At 39.6% G+C, this 16853-nt stretch overlaps 1 protein-coding gene across 1 annotated transcript; it reads right to left on the bottom strand.

The window, feature by feature from the left end:
- Nucleotides 1-1640: 1640 nt before the first annotated feature.
- On the bottom strand, nucleotides 1641-9288 carry unm_hu7912 (un-named hu7912). Its single transcript, XM_034090382.2, has 2 exons — nucleotides 9061-9288; nucleotides 1641-6359 (listed from the first exon to the last, which is right to left on the bottom strand). Exon 2 carries the CDS (start codon nucleotides 6314-6316, stop codon nucleotides 3119-3121), a length of 3198 nt encoding a protein of 1065 aa, XP_033946273.1. The 5' UTR covers nucleotides 6317-6359; nucleotides 9061-9288; the 3' UTR covers nucleotides 1641-3118.
- Between the last annotated feature and the right edge of the window lie 7565 nt (nucleotides 9289-16853).

Here is a 16853-nt window from a genome sequence, read left to right as displayed (position 1 = left end):
TTAGCACTGCCAATCATGTTTGTTAATCCGTCAAACCCACTGAGACAAACGTGTTTTGTGATATTGGGCTATATAAATAAACTCTGATTTGATTTGTACTTTACTTGAGTATTTAAATGTTTGCTATTTTGTACTTCTAAATTCTACTCCACTACAATTCAGAGGTAAAAAAGTGTACTGTTACTCCACTACATGTGTGTAATCCCTTTATTAATTTGCAGATTTTGAATAATTATGTGAGATATAATAAACACTTAAGTAAGACTTAAGTTTGTTTTGATGTTAATACTTTTGTACATTCACTTGAGTAACTTCTTGCCATTTCTGTCAGATAATTAAATTGAAACCATGCACACACTATAACGTATTCTTATGTGATTGTTCTTATTAATTTCTGTGAATATCCTCACCTTAAATGATGAGGCCCTCTATGGTTTTAAACAAGACTGTAATTTTTTCATCATGGAATATAACAATGTTTGCTTCTCAGTCTCTCCAAAATACCGGCAGTGGCTCAGTCAGTAGGGGCTTTGACTGGAAGCTGAAGAGTCGCCGGTTCAAGTCCCCGACCAGACCTAAAATATGGAGTGTGGATTGCTACTTGGAGAGGTCCCAGTTCACCTCCTGCCCTGCCGTGGTGTCCTTGAGCAAGGCACTGGACACCCCCTTTCCCCCCTCACTCCCATTGCTCCCCGGGCGCTGCACAATAGCTGCCCACTGCTCCTAGTACTAGACTCCTGGTACTAGGATGGGTTAAATGCAGAGAACAAAATGTGCACTCTTTGTACTCTGCATGTGTGACCATTAAAGTCAGGACTCCCTGGAAGAAGAGATCTTGTATCTCAATGGGACATTCCTGGATAAATAAAGGATAAATAAAAATAAAAAGAGGGTTTCATCCCCCAATTATTTTCTATTCTACACCATACTTTATGAGATGTTTGACTAATAGGCCTCCTGTTTAATGTGTTTATGTTTTGATCTTTGTCACTCAAATAATTATGGCATTGGATTTATTTAATTTAATGTGGAAATATGCTGGGTAAATATTGGATAAACAAAACTGAACAAGGCAAATTATTTAAATAAAAAAGGAGACATGTAATGCTGCAAACAGAGCTGAAAAACAATAAGATAAATTAAATATTCTGAGATTTAGCCGAGCAGGAGTATTGTCTAATTGTGAAACAAAAAGGACAATAGCTCATAATCTTTATGGATTTTACACACTACTGATATACAATTTATAGTTGTTGTTTTTAGCTTTTATTTTAAGTTTTTACTTATAACTGGGTTTATAAATGTTCAGTAAAGGATTATTAATAATGCCATAGGCCTATATTGTAACTCTGCCACTGTACTATGTTGGATGTAACTCTTGCATACTGTACTATGTTGGATGTAACTCCTGCATACATACAAAAATAAGTTTATTTAAATAAATATTCAAGCTGGTTAATGAAGTTTCACATTTTTTAAAATCCGTTTAAATCAATAATAAGGTGCACTGCTCTTATTTGAAAAAAAAAGAGTAATACATGCATTTTCCACTGGGTGGTAGTCTAATAACATAAAAGACACTAACCCTGCAAATAGCTAATAAGAAGTATTGAGGATGAGAAATAGAAAGCCACAAGGTAAATCTTTAAATTCCATTTATTATATATTTATATGGGTTATAAACATCACAAAATAGAAAGTTCCAGAAAGTCTTGCACAAAGATATATATAATCAAGTAAAAGAGCAACCTTAGATTAGTCAACAGTGGCAATGGAAGCAGGCATAGCATCATATCTGGGATCAGTACTGCAGCTGTTAGGAACATTCTTGTTTTATAATTTATGTTTTTGTGCAAACAAAGTCTTTGCAGCTCTTGGCTCCAGGGAATTCTTTAATGTTCATAATAAAATAGCATTTTACAATATAGATGTTAAGGTTGCTATTTTATTGCATATAGTTTAAGAACTGGTGTATTAGTTACAATAAGGTCTCAAGATCATGATGTTCAAATGATCTAATATTCAATATATAATATATAATATACCTCTTTTATTTCTAAGCATCAAATGGTTTCTCTTTAACATAATACATTTTACTATAAGCAATATCCATATTAAAATACCTGAATAAAAATAACATGCTTTGAGCAAAATAATTGTTCATTTACATCAGTATTTCAAACATCCTAAGTCAAGATCTCCCAAGCGTTAAGAACTAGCTAAATCATTACACACATTGCCTTGTGTCAAATGCATTTTTTTCCCGACAGAAGGCCACTTTCAAACAAAGCAATTCCTACGAGAATGACATCAAGTCTTACCACAAGATGATATAAGTTCCAACTTAAAATCTTAATGAAGTGGGAAACAAATAGTTGGTTTGATTGTACTTCATATTCTATCAAACAATAATGAATATGGAAATCATAAAAAAGTTTCCACATAACTATAGTATACTTAGGAAAAAATACTTAGAAACAGCTGTAATATTACAACCACTGTAACAAGGTATAATATGCATTTCTTATATAACATTTGTTGGAGAAATCAATAATGGATGAATGTTTCAGGCTGTGCCTACTATATTGTGTTGGCATTGAGATGTGTACTTCATAAAGAGTGTGTGCTTCATACATTGTCAGTTGAAACTGCACAAAACATACATGTTCAAATCTTAAACACCTGGATAACTTGCCTAGTCTACATGCAGGCTATTAACTCTTCTGAGTGCAACAGGATCCAAACCAAGCCAAAAACAACAACATAGGGCAACCTTTAAAAGTGAGAGCATATTGGCCTGTGTGTGTGTGTGTGTGTGTGTGTGTGTGTGTGTGTGTGTGTGTGTGTGTGTGTGTGTGTGTGTGTGTGTGTGTGTGTGTGTGTGTGTGTGTGTGTGTGTGTGCGTGCGTGCGTGCGTGCGTGCGTGCGTGCGTGCGTGTGTGTTTGTGTGTGTTTGTGTGGAGACAAAGAGAAATAAGAGAAGAGAGTGACAGAAAGAGAGATTGGTCACATACTATATAAACATATTCCTATATCAATGTCAAATTTGCTAAACAACACCATGTATTTACAGCATGTACAGTTGCTGACATCATAATCTTTACGGTTTAGTGCTCTACTATATAATATCATCCAAGAGGTGAGGGGTACCCACCCAGTCCAGTGTTCTTGGCTCGGACGCAGCCATGATCATGCACATAAACTGTTTACCTGTTCTCCGATCTATTGGGTAAATTGTAGTAGGAGTGAACCTTTTGTTGCTCTCCACAAACTCACACAGCTGGTTATAGATTTTGGGGTACTCGTGTCGGAGGAAGACTCCTCTCGTCCTGAGCTCCCGCTGGATGTTGACAAAGCACACCTCTCTGGCTTTCCTCCCCTTCTCCCCTTCTTTGTCAATGTCCGGTGTGCCTGGAGGCGGAGTGAGGATGAGGGTTTCCATTTCACTATCCTTCCTGAGTACCTTTTTGTCAGGGCTTGAGGAGGCCAGGGAAACCTTTGCATATTTTCGAACTGTTGGTGCTTGGACCCTTGGTGAAGGTCTGTTAGGCACTAGTTCACCAACAGCTACAGATACATTCAGAAGGAAACATTCATTGGGGTCATACTCATTACCTGCCAGCTGCAGATCCTTGCAGTATTCGCCTAGGTTGTCCTTAAAGCCATCCAGCTCTCTGAGAGATAAGTATGTGGGAGACATGAGGAGGCTCTCAAGCCCCACTTGGAGGAAGTTGTCAGCTGTCTCTGGATTAGCAAAACCCAGAAACAGAACTCCTCTCCCCCTGGACAGGTAGCCAGCTTTAGCAACGCGAGAGAAGGCTTTGTGGATCTCTGAATTCTCTCTGCAGAACTTAAGAGAGTGTCGGCACACACTGGTCACCCGGCCATACAGACAGGTCTCTTTATGGATCTCCCAATCATCCCTGCGACAGTTTCGTGAACAATAAAATGTGTAGCAACTGTGGCATGATTTGAAGTACAAGCAGGCATTGAACATACTCTCGACCCGGTTGCACTTTTTGTTAGCGCACACCATAGTGTCGTCTTCATCTGTGCTATGGTCTGGAGAACATTCTTCTGCACTCCTTTGAAAAGCATCACATCCACTATCAAGGTCTTTGAGTGTGTCTGGGCTGGATTTGGAGGATGGGAGTTGTGAGTTGAAGTTTTCAATACCAGAAGAGTCCCTGTCTTTGCCATCATCTTCAGTAATGAGTTGTTTCAGCTGGTCTAAAAGGTCAACGCTTGATTTTCTGCTAGTTGGTGGTTTGTAATCAATCACCAAATCAGCTAAGAGTTCGTCCAGTTGCTCTAGACTCTGCTGGAGGGAGAAGTTGTTGTGTTTCCTCTCTTTGGTTATGTCAGGTGTATTTTGTGGCTGCTTAGGAGGCGATACTCTCTGAGATGGTTTCTTTTCACCGTCCAACATATCCCAGCTGACAGTGTGCACATCTCGCCGCTTTCTGTTGCCGGCAGATATGTCATTATCTGTTATGGTGATCTCAGGAGTTACAAACCAGTGGCCGCTCTTGGTATTCCTCCACGGATTGCTTGAGCCCCTTTCTAAGGAGCTTTCAGAGAGCGAAAGGGCAGCATAGCGTCTTGGTGAACTTGAGAGGTTTAGAATAACAGGCTGTGATGTCACATCAAAGGATGGTGCTTGCTTTGCTTGATGAAACAGGTTTTCATAGCTCCGTCCACGAGGCACTGATTGCTCCCTTTCGTGCCGTGGATATAGGATATTGTCCCAAGACTTTGAGTGGTTTTTGACCTCTGCTCCTAGTTTACTTGTCTCCGAACAGCTGTTAGTAAACCACGGAGGAATACTGGGGTCTTGCCTAACTCTTGGTGGTGTGAGCTGAGAGGACTGGTTAGAGTAACCAGATATACTTGAGCGATACCAGTCATCTGAAAAGGCCTGCGACATTCGCGGGCGTCGACGACCCTCCGTATGGTATGGCCTTGGTGGATAGTACTGCTCCTCAGGAGAGCATGGTTTTGAATAAAACAACCTTGAGTTACTCATATGGTAGGGATCGAACCGGTTCTCCTCTCCATAGTAAGATCTAGACAGTGGAGTTTGAGAAAAGTATGATCCTGCCTCACTTGTGGAGTAAGGCCTATTATATACAGAGTGTGCTGGCTCTCTGTTAGAAAAGTTTTCTGTGAAATAGGACCTGACAGGAAGGGTGTGCACCCATCGAGTCCTTGGATCATACTGACTAGTGACTGTACTACCATGGCTGGTTAGACTGGACCGGTCATCCTGAATGTATGCTCTAGAGTAGGGATGGACAGGATACCGAACAGGGTCCTCGGTATAGAAGAACTTAGTTGGTATATTAGGATTTGAGTAAGCTCTTTGTTCCTGACTCAGATATGGTGGTGTTGGTGAAGGCATTCTTTGCATGTCTAGATGCTGGTATGAGATGGGAGACATACTGGTGGTATAGTGGTATCCTTGTCTAAAATCTCCACTATAGCATTCGCTAGGAGTGGGCGTTGGAGAGGAGACAATCTGTCGAGGTACATACAAACCTCTACTGCTACTGGCCTGGGAGAATCTCTGCCAAGGATGATCAGTCCGTGCATTGGGAACCTGCCTAGATGTATGCTGCAGTACAGCAGCGTCCGGTTTAATGTCCACACGGCACCTGACATGAGGGGTTATAGCTGGTTTATCTGGTTTATTCCCATCAAAACAGTCTGAGACATAGAGAGGAGACTGAGGCTGCAGTTTGATAGGGTGCACCTCATTCAAAAAAGCCTTATTTGAAGAGAAGGATTCTCTATGTGTTTCAGAAGTCCTCAAGGCATCTGGCGCAGCCTGAGACGCATCCCTCCCGTTCCTGTCTCTGGGAGGAGACACTGAGATGGGCACAGGAGTGAGGGTGGACTTAATTCTTGGAGCACTTCTAGATCTTGTTCTCTTTTTAGAGTCTGACCATGTAGGATTGCTTGTTTTGTCCTGGGTGGTTTGCTGCTGGAACTGCCTGGTGTTGAACAGATCGGGAGACGAAAAGCGCAAGTATCCCGGTTGATCTATTCCATTCCACATTTGGTCTTTATTTAATGTCGGATTCTCAGTCCTCTTGTAAGGGTACTCCATTGACGAAGAGAGGGACTGTGGGTCATCCAGTGACTCAATGAAGTCAAAGCTGCGGCAGTGTCTTTTGTTAATGATTTCTGGTTTGTCGATCATCTTCAAGTCACATTGCTGGGAAGAGTGGAGAGAAAAGGTGTGGTTGGTGATGGGATTAGAGAAGTCCTGATATAGAGTTGATGCCAGTATATCTGGGGGATGTGTTCTTGTCATCTTAAAGTAACCTCCATTCACTGTGATTCAAGATCAACACAACCTGTAGAAAAAAGAGAGAGAAGAAAACAAATACATTTCAATGCAATTTAATGTACAGAGGTGAGGTAAATGTTCTGCAAAAAATAGAAAGTTGTTTAAAGAAGTAGTGGCATGAGTTTATGAAACAAAATGGCAATTAACATGTTTAAATCATTCATCAAATCAATTATTTGTATTCAACAATGTATTAAACACTCTGGTAAGTTGAATCAGATGTTCATATATTAAATGTAAACTGAAACTTGAATATATATATAAATATATAACCAATTAACAACATTACAGTAAGAAGTGTATTTTCATTCTAGTGTGTCTGAGTGGGCATACTTGTTTTTATTTTTTTTCAAAGGCAGTGCAACAAAGCATATTTTATTCATACCGTTTGAATTATTCAAATATTAAATAAATGATGTAACCACAACTGCTGTCAATCTCTGCTTCAAGAATCCCGAGTATTTTTAAAGGCCTTGAAATATTTTTATTTGAAGACAATAATGTTTCTGTTTCCCCAATGGATGTACAGTATGTGTCATGGGCTTCCTTGTTGGCACACATCCACGAGCTAACCCTGAGTTACCATCTGTTCACTGTGATGAGAGAGGACTGACCAACCATCTCCCTCTCCTGTCTCCACAACACACCTCAATATCACGTCCTTTCACACACGAGCAACCGTGACAGACAAACCATCATTGTTATTCTCTGCTTTACTTCGAATTTAAAGTTACAGAGACATATTATAAGATACATTATGTGAATTGTGCTGCTCCAAATCAAAATAAAGTAAATGTCTACAGTTGCAAACACAGATTATTTATGTCATTTAAAAATACTGTTTCTAGATTTGCATGAATGTTAGTAGGTAAAAGCATTACAAATGAATAACAGATCACCGATTTATGTGGGAAGATGGATTAGCTAAACTTAAGATCATAATTTGTTCATACATCAATCCGTTTCTCCTTATATCTCTTATTAGCGTTCTTTTCCAATTACATTAGATCGTAATAAATCCTTTTAAATCCTTTTATAGTGTTTGTGTGTCAGATGCTCAAGTAATCAAACACCTTCATTTGTCCAACAATTGTATGGCAATGTATGAAGTCACTGCATTGCAATTTAAGAGCAAATGACTAAATGCTGTGAAATGCTTTAATAAAAATATATTTTATAATAAGTCTGCTGTTCGTAAAACTACAGCACATAATTGTACTATGACCAGCTGCTCCATCACCGCTGTGACTAATGCTCAGTAATATCTTATTAATGGCTGAATGTCATTATGATATGAATATTTCTGGGACAAATATCGTGTCACTTGTGCTAATGTAGGATGGATACATTCATTACTAATACCCCATCAGTGAATAATATAAAAAATAAAGACAGAGTACATAAGTTTGAACTTGCCAATATAGATTAAAAAAGTTCCTCAGATCAATCTTGCTTTATTCTCTGAGGTTAAATGAATGAGGTGAGATGTCAGCGAGATGGAAAGGGCCTTGGTGAGTGAATGTTATTAAACAGCGTAACAAAATAGGCCAAATAAGGTGCAGGATGGGAAGGCTGAACACTCAGTGAGTAGTTCGCTTCTACAATTTACAGCATATAACTATCACTCAAACAGCTATCCAATACATTTTATCAAATTAAGTTGTAAAAGGAGATATGGATGGTTTAGCAAGGCTACAGTAAAGAAAAGCCCTGCTAAGCTGCTCTACAAGTCCCAATAGGCACATTGCAGTATATATGTGCCACTAGAGATTAATAACACATCTGAAATAATTATGTAGGTTTCGAATAGGTCAATATAAACTTCTGACAACCAAAGACACACATGTTGAGCACTTTTCTACTTTTCTAGTATATATATATATATAGTGTTAATGAGTAAGGATAGAAGATAAGACTAAATAGCACATTTGTATTTAAAATGAGAGGACAGGATTAAAAGCTTAGGGCAAACTAAACACATGCATTTCTTCCTCTACTCATCCTCATGGTCTAAGGCTGTTCTTGAATAGAGGGACTACACTTTCTTGCACAAGTAAAACCACATGCCACATACTGTCTCCATGGCTACAGCACACAGCAAAGAAACACTCCTGGAGTTGCACAATGAGCTATGGCACACATTCAGTCTGAAAAAATAACCAAATAATTGGCTTATTGTTGTATGTGTGTGGGTAAAATCCATCTGTGACAACAAGTGCAACTTTACATTGACATTATCAGAAGATGTACTCATGATATTGATATAATAGCTTATTTATAGAACCAAAGGCTGTATTTTCCTGTGCTTTATTTTTTGTTGTTGTGTGATGTTTTATTCATGCAGTTAAATAAAAAATGACTGAGTTGTTAGTGTGAGACTAAAACTATAAACTTGGACTGTATTCTTCCATTTTGCAAGGTTTTTGAGACAATACCAAATGTGATGCAGATTCGCCTGAAACGTGCCCATGGGGCCATGCCGAGGCGCATTCAGCCTTGAAGCGTTACCAAATACTTGCTCTACGCACCCCTTTTATTTTGGTGCTGCGGCACGAACGGCCCTCCATCCTTTGCGGCTGACCTAATGCCTTTGAGCCCAGAATGACATCATTTGCTGATAAAGAAGAAAGCAGCTGATTCAAACCGGGATGGAGGGAATGAGTTCGGCTAAGTTTTTTAAAAAGGAAATATTTTACGAGGGGCCTTACCTCCTCGCCAGTGAGCAGATCGGATGCGGGGGACATGGTGGAGCTTGTTCCCTGCGAGGAGCAGCTTCTCTCCTACCGCACCTGCTGTGAGTCTCTCGGAGCAAAGCACTCGTCCCTCATCCTGCCTTACATGTTGTCTTCACCCGACGATGCTCTCGCACTCTTGGTTTTGCGTGTGTGTACGTGTGTTTGTGTGTGATGGAGGACTGGAGGAGGTGTGTCTGTGAGTCTGCGCTTGGGTGCGTGCCTCTCCGGAGGCGTGGTTGTGCGTGTTTTATGAGGAGGGAGGGAGGAGGGGTTGGGGGTGTTGAAAGAGGCTGGGTGAGTGATCAGTCTCGGAGCAGCAATGCAGTCGTCTCTCCGCTCATCTCCGAACAAGGAGACCTGAAGACAATTGCATGGGCATTTCCGGGAAGACTGCTGGATGCTTGGTCTTCCTGTAGTGTAAGGAGCAGCTTCCTTCATCCTGAGGCAAAGTGTTATTGATTAATAGGTATACTTTTTCTGTTCTTTTTTTTTTTTTTACAAGTTTGCAGACAAACAAAATTAGGCCTCTCCCACACTTGACTGGTCACTTCTGGTCTTCCTCCTACACTGTGCATTATACATTGTGCCAACATGCTGTTATTCAGGACTTTACTGTGATGGAAGTGTGATAAGGCTGCAACTAAGAATTGTTTTCATTATCCTTAACCACCACACATTTTCTTAGGTCATTTATTAAATGTTTGGTCCATAACATTGTAAAAATGTCTGTTATAATTTCAGATAGCCGAAGGAGACATCTTCAAATGGCTTATTTTATTCGACTAACAGCCCAAAATCCAAATACATTTGCATAGGTAACAAAGAAAATCATATAATCGTCGCACTAGCTCTTTATTTGTCATAATAAAACAAATCACAGGAAGTATACCTAAAGGAAAACAAATAGATGACAAAAACCCCTGAGGGCTAAAGGAACCCACCTAACATTGAAATGAAAGATTGACAAATTATGCTTGACACCATTTTGCAAACATACATGAACAAATAAGTATAAAAAATACATAAAAGTAAAATTTCCCAAAAATATATACTAGAAAAAGTCCATGGTAGAGCGGGTGAGAAATAAGAGCAAAGATTACAATAATACATAATTATGTATATGTTCACGTCTTTCATACCACATTTGCAGTGTATGTCATTATGAAAAGTTGTTTAAGACAGATATGGAGCTGAAAGCCTAAAACTTGTAGCTCAAACTGACACCTTAAAGTACTTTCTTGTAAACCATGGTAACATTCTTTAATACAACATATTTTTGAACAACACATTGTCTTTGTTGTTTGCAATCTTGCTAGATTAAAACAGTTACATTATGCTTCTCATCTCCTGCTCTGTGTCGCACACATCTGCCCAAAAGTCTCACCCCACAACAGGCTTCTGCATTGTCTGAATTGATGATAGGGACAGCTGGCTGTGAGCCCCAGCCGGGAGCATGTGACTGCCGCTGGAAAACTGCTTACTGAAGCACTCTCAGAGCAGATAGAAATCACTACCGACAAACTATGCTGATCGGGCTGAAGATCGCAATGATATTTAGCTTTGACAGAGCTCATTTTGTAACAGGACAGACAGCTTTACACTGCGTACACACAGCAGATCCATCTTTTTTCTGTTATCTATACTTTTCCTGCATCTTTGTTATAAACACCACAGCTAACCGAGCCTCCATCTGACATACCATGTGTATGAGATATGATTCAGAATGACAGTACAGTGAATCTCACATTGTAAAGCATCCAGCATCCCTGAGAGTGGGATCTATCTGAGCATGCGTGTGACTCACCCTCTCCAACACAGTGCATTGGTTTGGCATCAGTTTGTGTCAGCTGTTGGTTTGCAGGCATAAGTGTCTGTCAGCTGGCTGCTAGCAGGTGTCTCGGGCACCTTGTAGGCTCTGTGGAGAGGAAATCAATGGCTCCCTGTAGATTAGAGGCCGCTTTGACAGGGATCAATCAGATGTATGCTTTCACAAAGTAACAACATTAAGGCAGAACACTGCTTCGCTTTACGCCTCGATTGCTGAAACAAGCCTTCACGCTGCTTTGACATATCTGCAATAATGAGCCATAAGGAAGAATCTGGACGTTCTGCTTTGTTCTTGCACTGTTTCGCTTTCATGCTGGCACAGTAAACAACTGTCAGTTCTCCAGCTGTCTCCAATTAACTCTACGTAAGATTAAGTGACTCTCTACAAACTTTTCCTTCTGATTTCTCTGTTCCCATTGGAGGGAATTACATAAGAGATGCTGGGATGCGCACAGCAAGGCCTATTTGCTTACAAAATCCTTCCCAAAATAGCCAATGTGGCAGGGTAATACAAAGTAGGCTACCTCTCAGAATCGGTTATTTTGGAGTGTAATGACATGTCAGAGGAAACAAGGAAAATGAATTAGAAAGCCACTTTAAGGCAAATGCATTTCAACTACTCTTTCACAAGGAATCTCCATGGAAGCTGGGGATGTTATCCACTGTCGCTGGAGTGGTGAATATTTCAAACGGCCAGAATTAGACCTCTTAGATAGACATATGTCTGAATGTGGGTGGTTCCCTCAGATATTACAGGACCTTTCAATGCCTTTTATAAAATATGTACACTGATTCGGTAGACTCAGAAGGGAGTGAAATGCAGCAGCTGTGAATCTATATGGCGCGTTTCCACTGCAGCGGGTAGCTCGCTTTAAGCGTGCCGAGCCGTGCGGGCCCCGTTTTTGGTTGCGTTTCCACTTGGCCTAGTTTTTCACCTTTTTTCTGGCCCGACTAAATCGTGGTTCTAGGGCCAGGAACAACCAGGTTTGAGATTTGTGAAACCTTAATTCTATTTGTGAAAATACAAACAAGGGAGATTTCAGTGCTTTTTTTACATGTAGACCACATTAGACCAGGTCCTGATCTAAAACCACTATGCCTAGACTCATCAAATCTGGACTGGATTATCCCAGAGGGTCTAAAGATTCTTTATAACACAGTTTATGATTTGTGAAACCTTAATTCTATTTGTGAAAATAAAAACAAGGGATATTTCAGTGCTTTTTTTACATGTAGACCACATTAGACCAGGTCCTGATCTAAAACCACTAGACCTACACTCATCAAATCTGGACTGGATTATCCCACTGAGGCTAAAGATTCTTTATAACCCAGTTTGAGATTTGTGAAACCTTTATTCTATTTGTGAAAATACAAACAAAGGAGATTTCAGTGCTTTTTTCGCATTTAGGAAAAGTGGTTTTAGATCAGGACCTGGTCTAATGTGGTCTACATGTAAAAAAAGCACTGAAATCTCCCTTGTTTGTATTTTCACAAATAGAATAAACTGTAATGGAAGCGCAGCATTAAAGTGAGCCGGGCCTAATAAGGCCTAACCAAACCGAGCGAGGCCTGCAGTGGAAACGCGCCATAAACACTCAGTGGGAGATGCACCAGTCTTCCCTTAATTCCAAATGAACCCTGGTTAAGTCTTCAACAAATTAAACCACTCAATCTGCTCCAGCCAACTTTCTTTCCCCAGACATGATTTACAGTTGTGGTGGCCCATATAGAACGCTTGCCATTTAGACCAAGTGCTTCTGTGAGGATTAGATGCAGCCACGTTAAGTATTTGGATATTTTTGGCTCAACAGAGAACCGAAGAATCCACATTGGCGTAGCTTGGATTTCTGGTGGATCAGAGTAGATTATTTTCAGAGGATTTTAGGCTTTTCATGAATGCACTTTAGTGTCTAAGTCACTCTTACTAGTTTCCTCCTATAGCTAACACTGCATGTTGTAACAGTGGCACATTTCAAGAACATCTGAGAAACCTTTAACCTCTGTGTTTTGAGAATGGACAGCAGGACTTTTACTCATAGCAGAGTATTCCTACACTCTGGTGGTTATACGTTTACTTACGTACAAGATCTGAGTACTAATAAATAAATAATAATAACAAATAATACACCCATAGTTTATCATTAAAATCACAAAATCAAAACGTAAAAATGCATATTAAAATGAACTTTTGCCAGTAGATATAGTTTGATCCTACACACTGAACCCGCTGCTGCAAATGTTCTGTACGTGGTGTGCTGGGGGGGAAACACCGACAAAAGATATAAGATTTGCACTGTTTGGCTTTCACCTGCACTCGCATCTCCACACATAAATGTACATATATTTAACAATCCTAACTCAACTGATCCGTTTTTTACCTTGTTATTGTGTGTTTTTCAAACCGTTACTTACATGTCAAATCTTATTTTTTATTTTATTATCCTTGTGTGAACTCTTATCAGTACTGTCCTGTGTTTCAATCTTACTCTGTTGCTGATACAACACCTGCATTTGAACACCTGGAGGTCTATCTCATCTCATCTCTAAAGAATAGAAAACAATTGAATAGAATAACCAATACAATGTCGTTTTCCCAGGCTTAATTAGCACATTTTGTTTACTTTGGCTGCACAAAAAAAGAACATTCCTATCCCCTCCAAGTAACACTCATAAACAAATTCATCTAAGCCAAACCATTTGGGAGCGGTATCCATGGTAACCCACACTGAGTAGGAGCAAAAGAAACTGAATTGATTTCAAAGGGAGTGAAGTAAAGCACTGATGGGAGTCTTCCATGGAGACCATAAAAAATCTACGTCACGAGGATGAGACATAGGGAGGTGAAAATTGCTTCGACAATCTGCAAATGCATCGCAGGAGGGATTGAGCAGTGTAGCTTCGTAACTGCACATGTAATAGAAACATGGAGTGTCGTTGTCTCTTCTGTCCAAGATTATCTCCAGCAGAGGTTGACAATTGAAAGATAACATAAGGTGTACCATAAGGAGACCCCCTCTGGGGGCCTCACGGTGAACAAATGACGAGAAGAAGGACTCATGTGGGCATATTCTTAGACCCTCCTGTTAGTACATGTAGGTCAAAGTAAGAATAGAGTAGATATTATTCCCAGCTGCACTGAGCAAACACCAACTCCTCTGTCCTGGTCTCTGGACTCACAGTAAGACATCCCCATGATGAGTCTTAATTACATTTTTACTACACACTCCTCTTTCATCCTTCCTCATCTGCTATTTTGGCATCAGGAATCACTTGGTCATGTGTGCGACTTTATTAGAGGGGAACCCATTTGGAACGAAGGGGCCTCTCACCGGTTGCAGTTTCTTTCCGAGGCGTCCTGATGCTGTGAATTATTTGTGGTTGTGCATTGTCACTCGGATATTGTTATGTAACACAACAAGGAAACAGAATGCAGCTACATTACATTCGGAGTGTTTCATCAGATTTTCAAACTGTGAATGGGGTCAGCAGTAGGTTTTATAATGCAGGGCTGTCATTAAGGCCCTGCTATTCAAGACTGGGCAGACAACAAATCTTTTGTTCCTCAGTTAGGAAGAATCAATATGGATATCCCCCATCCCACAACAGTACAATGCAAAGCAGTACTGAGTTGCACTAATTGTCCGAAGCTGTAGGCCATGTATAATAGCTGTAGCAGTCACTGTTTCACACACAAAGAATGCGATCTAATTTCTGAATTAAACAACAAATTGTGGCCTGACACATTTCTTCTTCCTTCATAAAAGAATGATCGAGAACTCTGTTCAAGTATTTTAAATGAATACAAACAAATGTAACCTCGTTGTCTGGAATCTTCCCCATTCAGACCCTGCATAGTTTCCACACACACCCACCAAATGACATGTGCAGATCCGTTTTGACACCTAATGTATGTAATTAGGCTTTAAGGTTGGCAGTTGCAGCCATCCAGATGCACCTGTGCTCACAGCTTTTTCCTGGCTGTTTAAATGGGTCAGCTCTGGAAATATCCTTGCTCAGAGAAGAAATGGTGAGTGCCCCTCCCGTAACAGAACTAGATTACTGCTGGCAGTACCCTTGAATACTTTGTTTGTAACCTGCATAGTCATATTAGAATAATTGCACAACACCTCAGGAGTGACTGCAGTGGGATGAAATCACTATTTCTGTAGTTTTCTTGTGAATGGATGGATTTATTTTGCAGAATTGCGTAAACTCAGTCCGATAACAGTATGCTGTCCTCTAATCTAGATACCATAGTCACTCCTTTGCTGGTGAAGGATCAATATATGAAGAGGTATTTGTGAATGTTGCTGATTTTCATTTTTAAAGTGTCAAAAAAGTTGAATGTAATCGCTTTCCAGAACAAATTCAATATGAATTTATGTCTTTAATCGAGCAGCCTAACTGTTAAGCAAACATAGATTTGTGAGAATGTATGGCCCACTGGGCAGCTAGATAGGAAGAGCAGAGCTTTAAAAAACACACTGACCTTTCGTGCGGGAGCCACTATATAACGTACTGGCCTGCAAATTGGATTTTGCACTCCACACTGCGATGAAAACGTTCAAGGGAAAAATAAATTGATCCATGTGGCGATTAAAATTGAGCTTTCTCCCTCACTGCCTAAACCCAACCAGCCCAAAAGTGTAGAAAGGGCAAATCGTTTAAAGTTTGACGAGGTGAAAGGAAAATATCTCAATCTTAATGAATTTGTTTCAGCTGTAGATGCAGTCATTGATTCGTACAATAAAACACAGTCATTATTTTTGAATTGATACCATTGGCCGCTCTAAGCTGCAGCTGCTGCATTCAGATGTGCAGTCATAATGAAAGTTCAAAAGACATTGGAACATAATGTGTTTTTTCCTCAAATTAGGTCATTATTCCAGAAGAAATTATATGCTATGATGAGAAGGCTTCAGAGAGCTATTTGTTAAAATGTGCCAGATTAGTTTTGTTTAATGGGATTATGCTCACATTGGTATTTGTATTTTTGTTATGTTTTCAGACACAATGTAAATGAGACCTCATTGCAAATCATAACACAGCAAACTTCCAATAAAACACTTCCATACATAGTCAGTGACGTGTCATTTATTTAGTATAAGATAAAAACGGTAGCACTGAGCATGTTTTTAATTGATGCATCCGTTTCTTCACACAAAGCATTTTTCAAATGAAAGCAGTAATGCTATGTGATCAGGCAGATACAGACATTACATCAGGGTAAAATGTATTACATAATCTTGTGCATGATTCAGGGCTATTGTGGTGAGACTGCAAACACCACCTTGTGGTCACATTAGAATCACTGCCACTAAAACTATTGTTCAAACACTGTTCAGCTGAGAAAAGTGTGCTCAGTTAACCGTCTGAAACATGCATTTCATTTTCATAAAGGAAAATCCCAATAACAAAACAGTCAGTGTTACATATACCACATAATTGTGTCAGATTGTTCACATTTGTCACAGGATGGTTTTCTGTGCTTTTAAAATGTCCTTTTCTAAAGACAGAGGATGTCACCAATGATACTGGGCTGTGTAAATGAACTTTAATTATACAAATAATATCAATAATATTGTTTTCTTTTTCAGATGACAATATTGCACAAGTAGTTTTTAAGATAAATGATGCCAACATTATACCACAATGGTTGTTTCCTAGTTTATTCAGGGTCTTTTGTCAGGTGTCATAATGTGTTAAATAAGTTGGTTGTGTGACGGTTAGCAGGGCACACTCTGAGGCCAGTTACGTTTTTAAAATCCTTTTCCTGATGTGATGTCAGGTAAAGACTTTTCATAAGTATTAAAACAACACTATGTATATTATACGAGGAGAACAAAACGATACAGAAATACAGCTAATGCACACAAAGTTACAACAATATTATGCACTTCACCCAGGCATGGCACTTTAAGCCTTGAGCTTTGGCA

The sequence above is a fragment of the Pseudochaenichthys georgianus genome, chromosome 9 (assembly GCF_902827115.2).
Source record: "Pseudochaenichthys georgianus chromosome 9, fPseGeo1.2, whole genome shotgun sequence".
NCBI lineage: Eukaryota > Metazoa > Chordata > Actinopteri > Perciformes > Channichthyidae > Pseudochaenichthys > Pseudochaenichthys georgianus.
This window is presented reverse-complemented; position numbering and strand designations above follow the sequence as displayed.

What these genes read in the sequence shown, in the direction of transcription:
- unm_hu7912 (XM_034090382.2), bottom strand. Translation starts at nt 6,316, where the DNA reads ATGACAAGAACACATCCCCCAGATATACTGGCATCAACTCTATATCAG.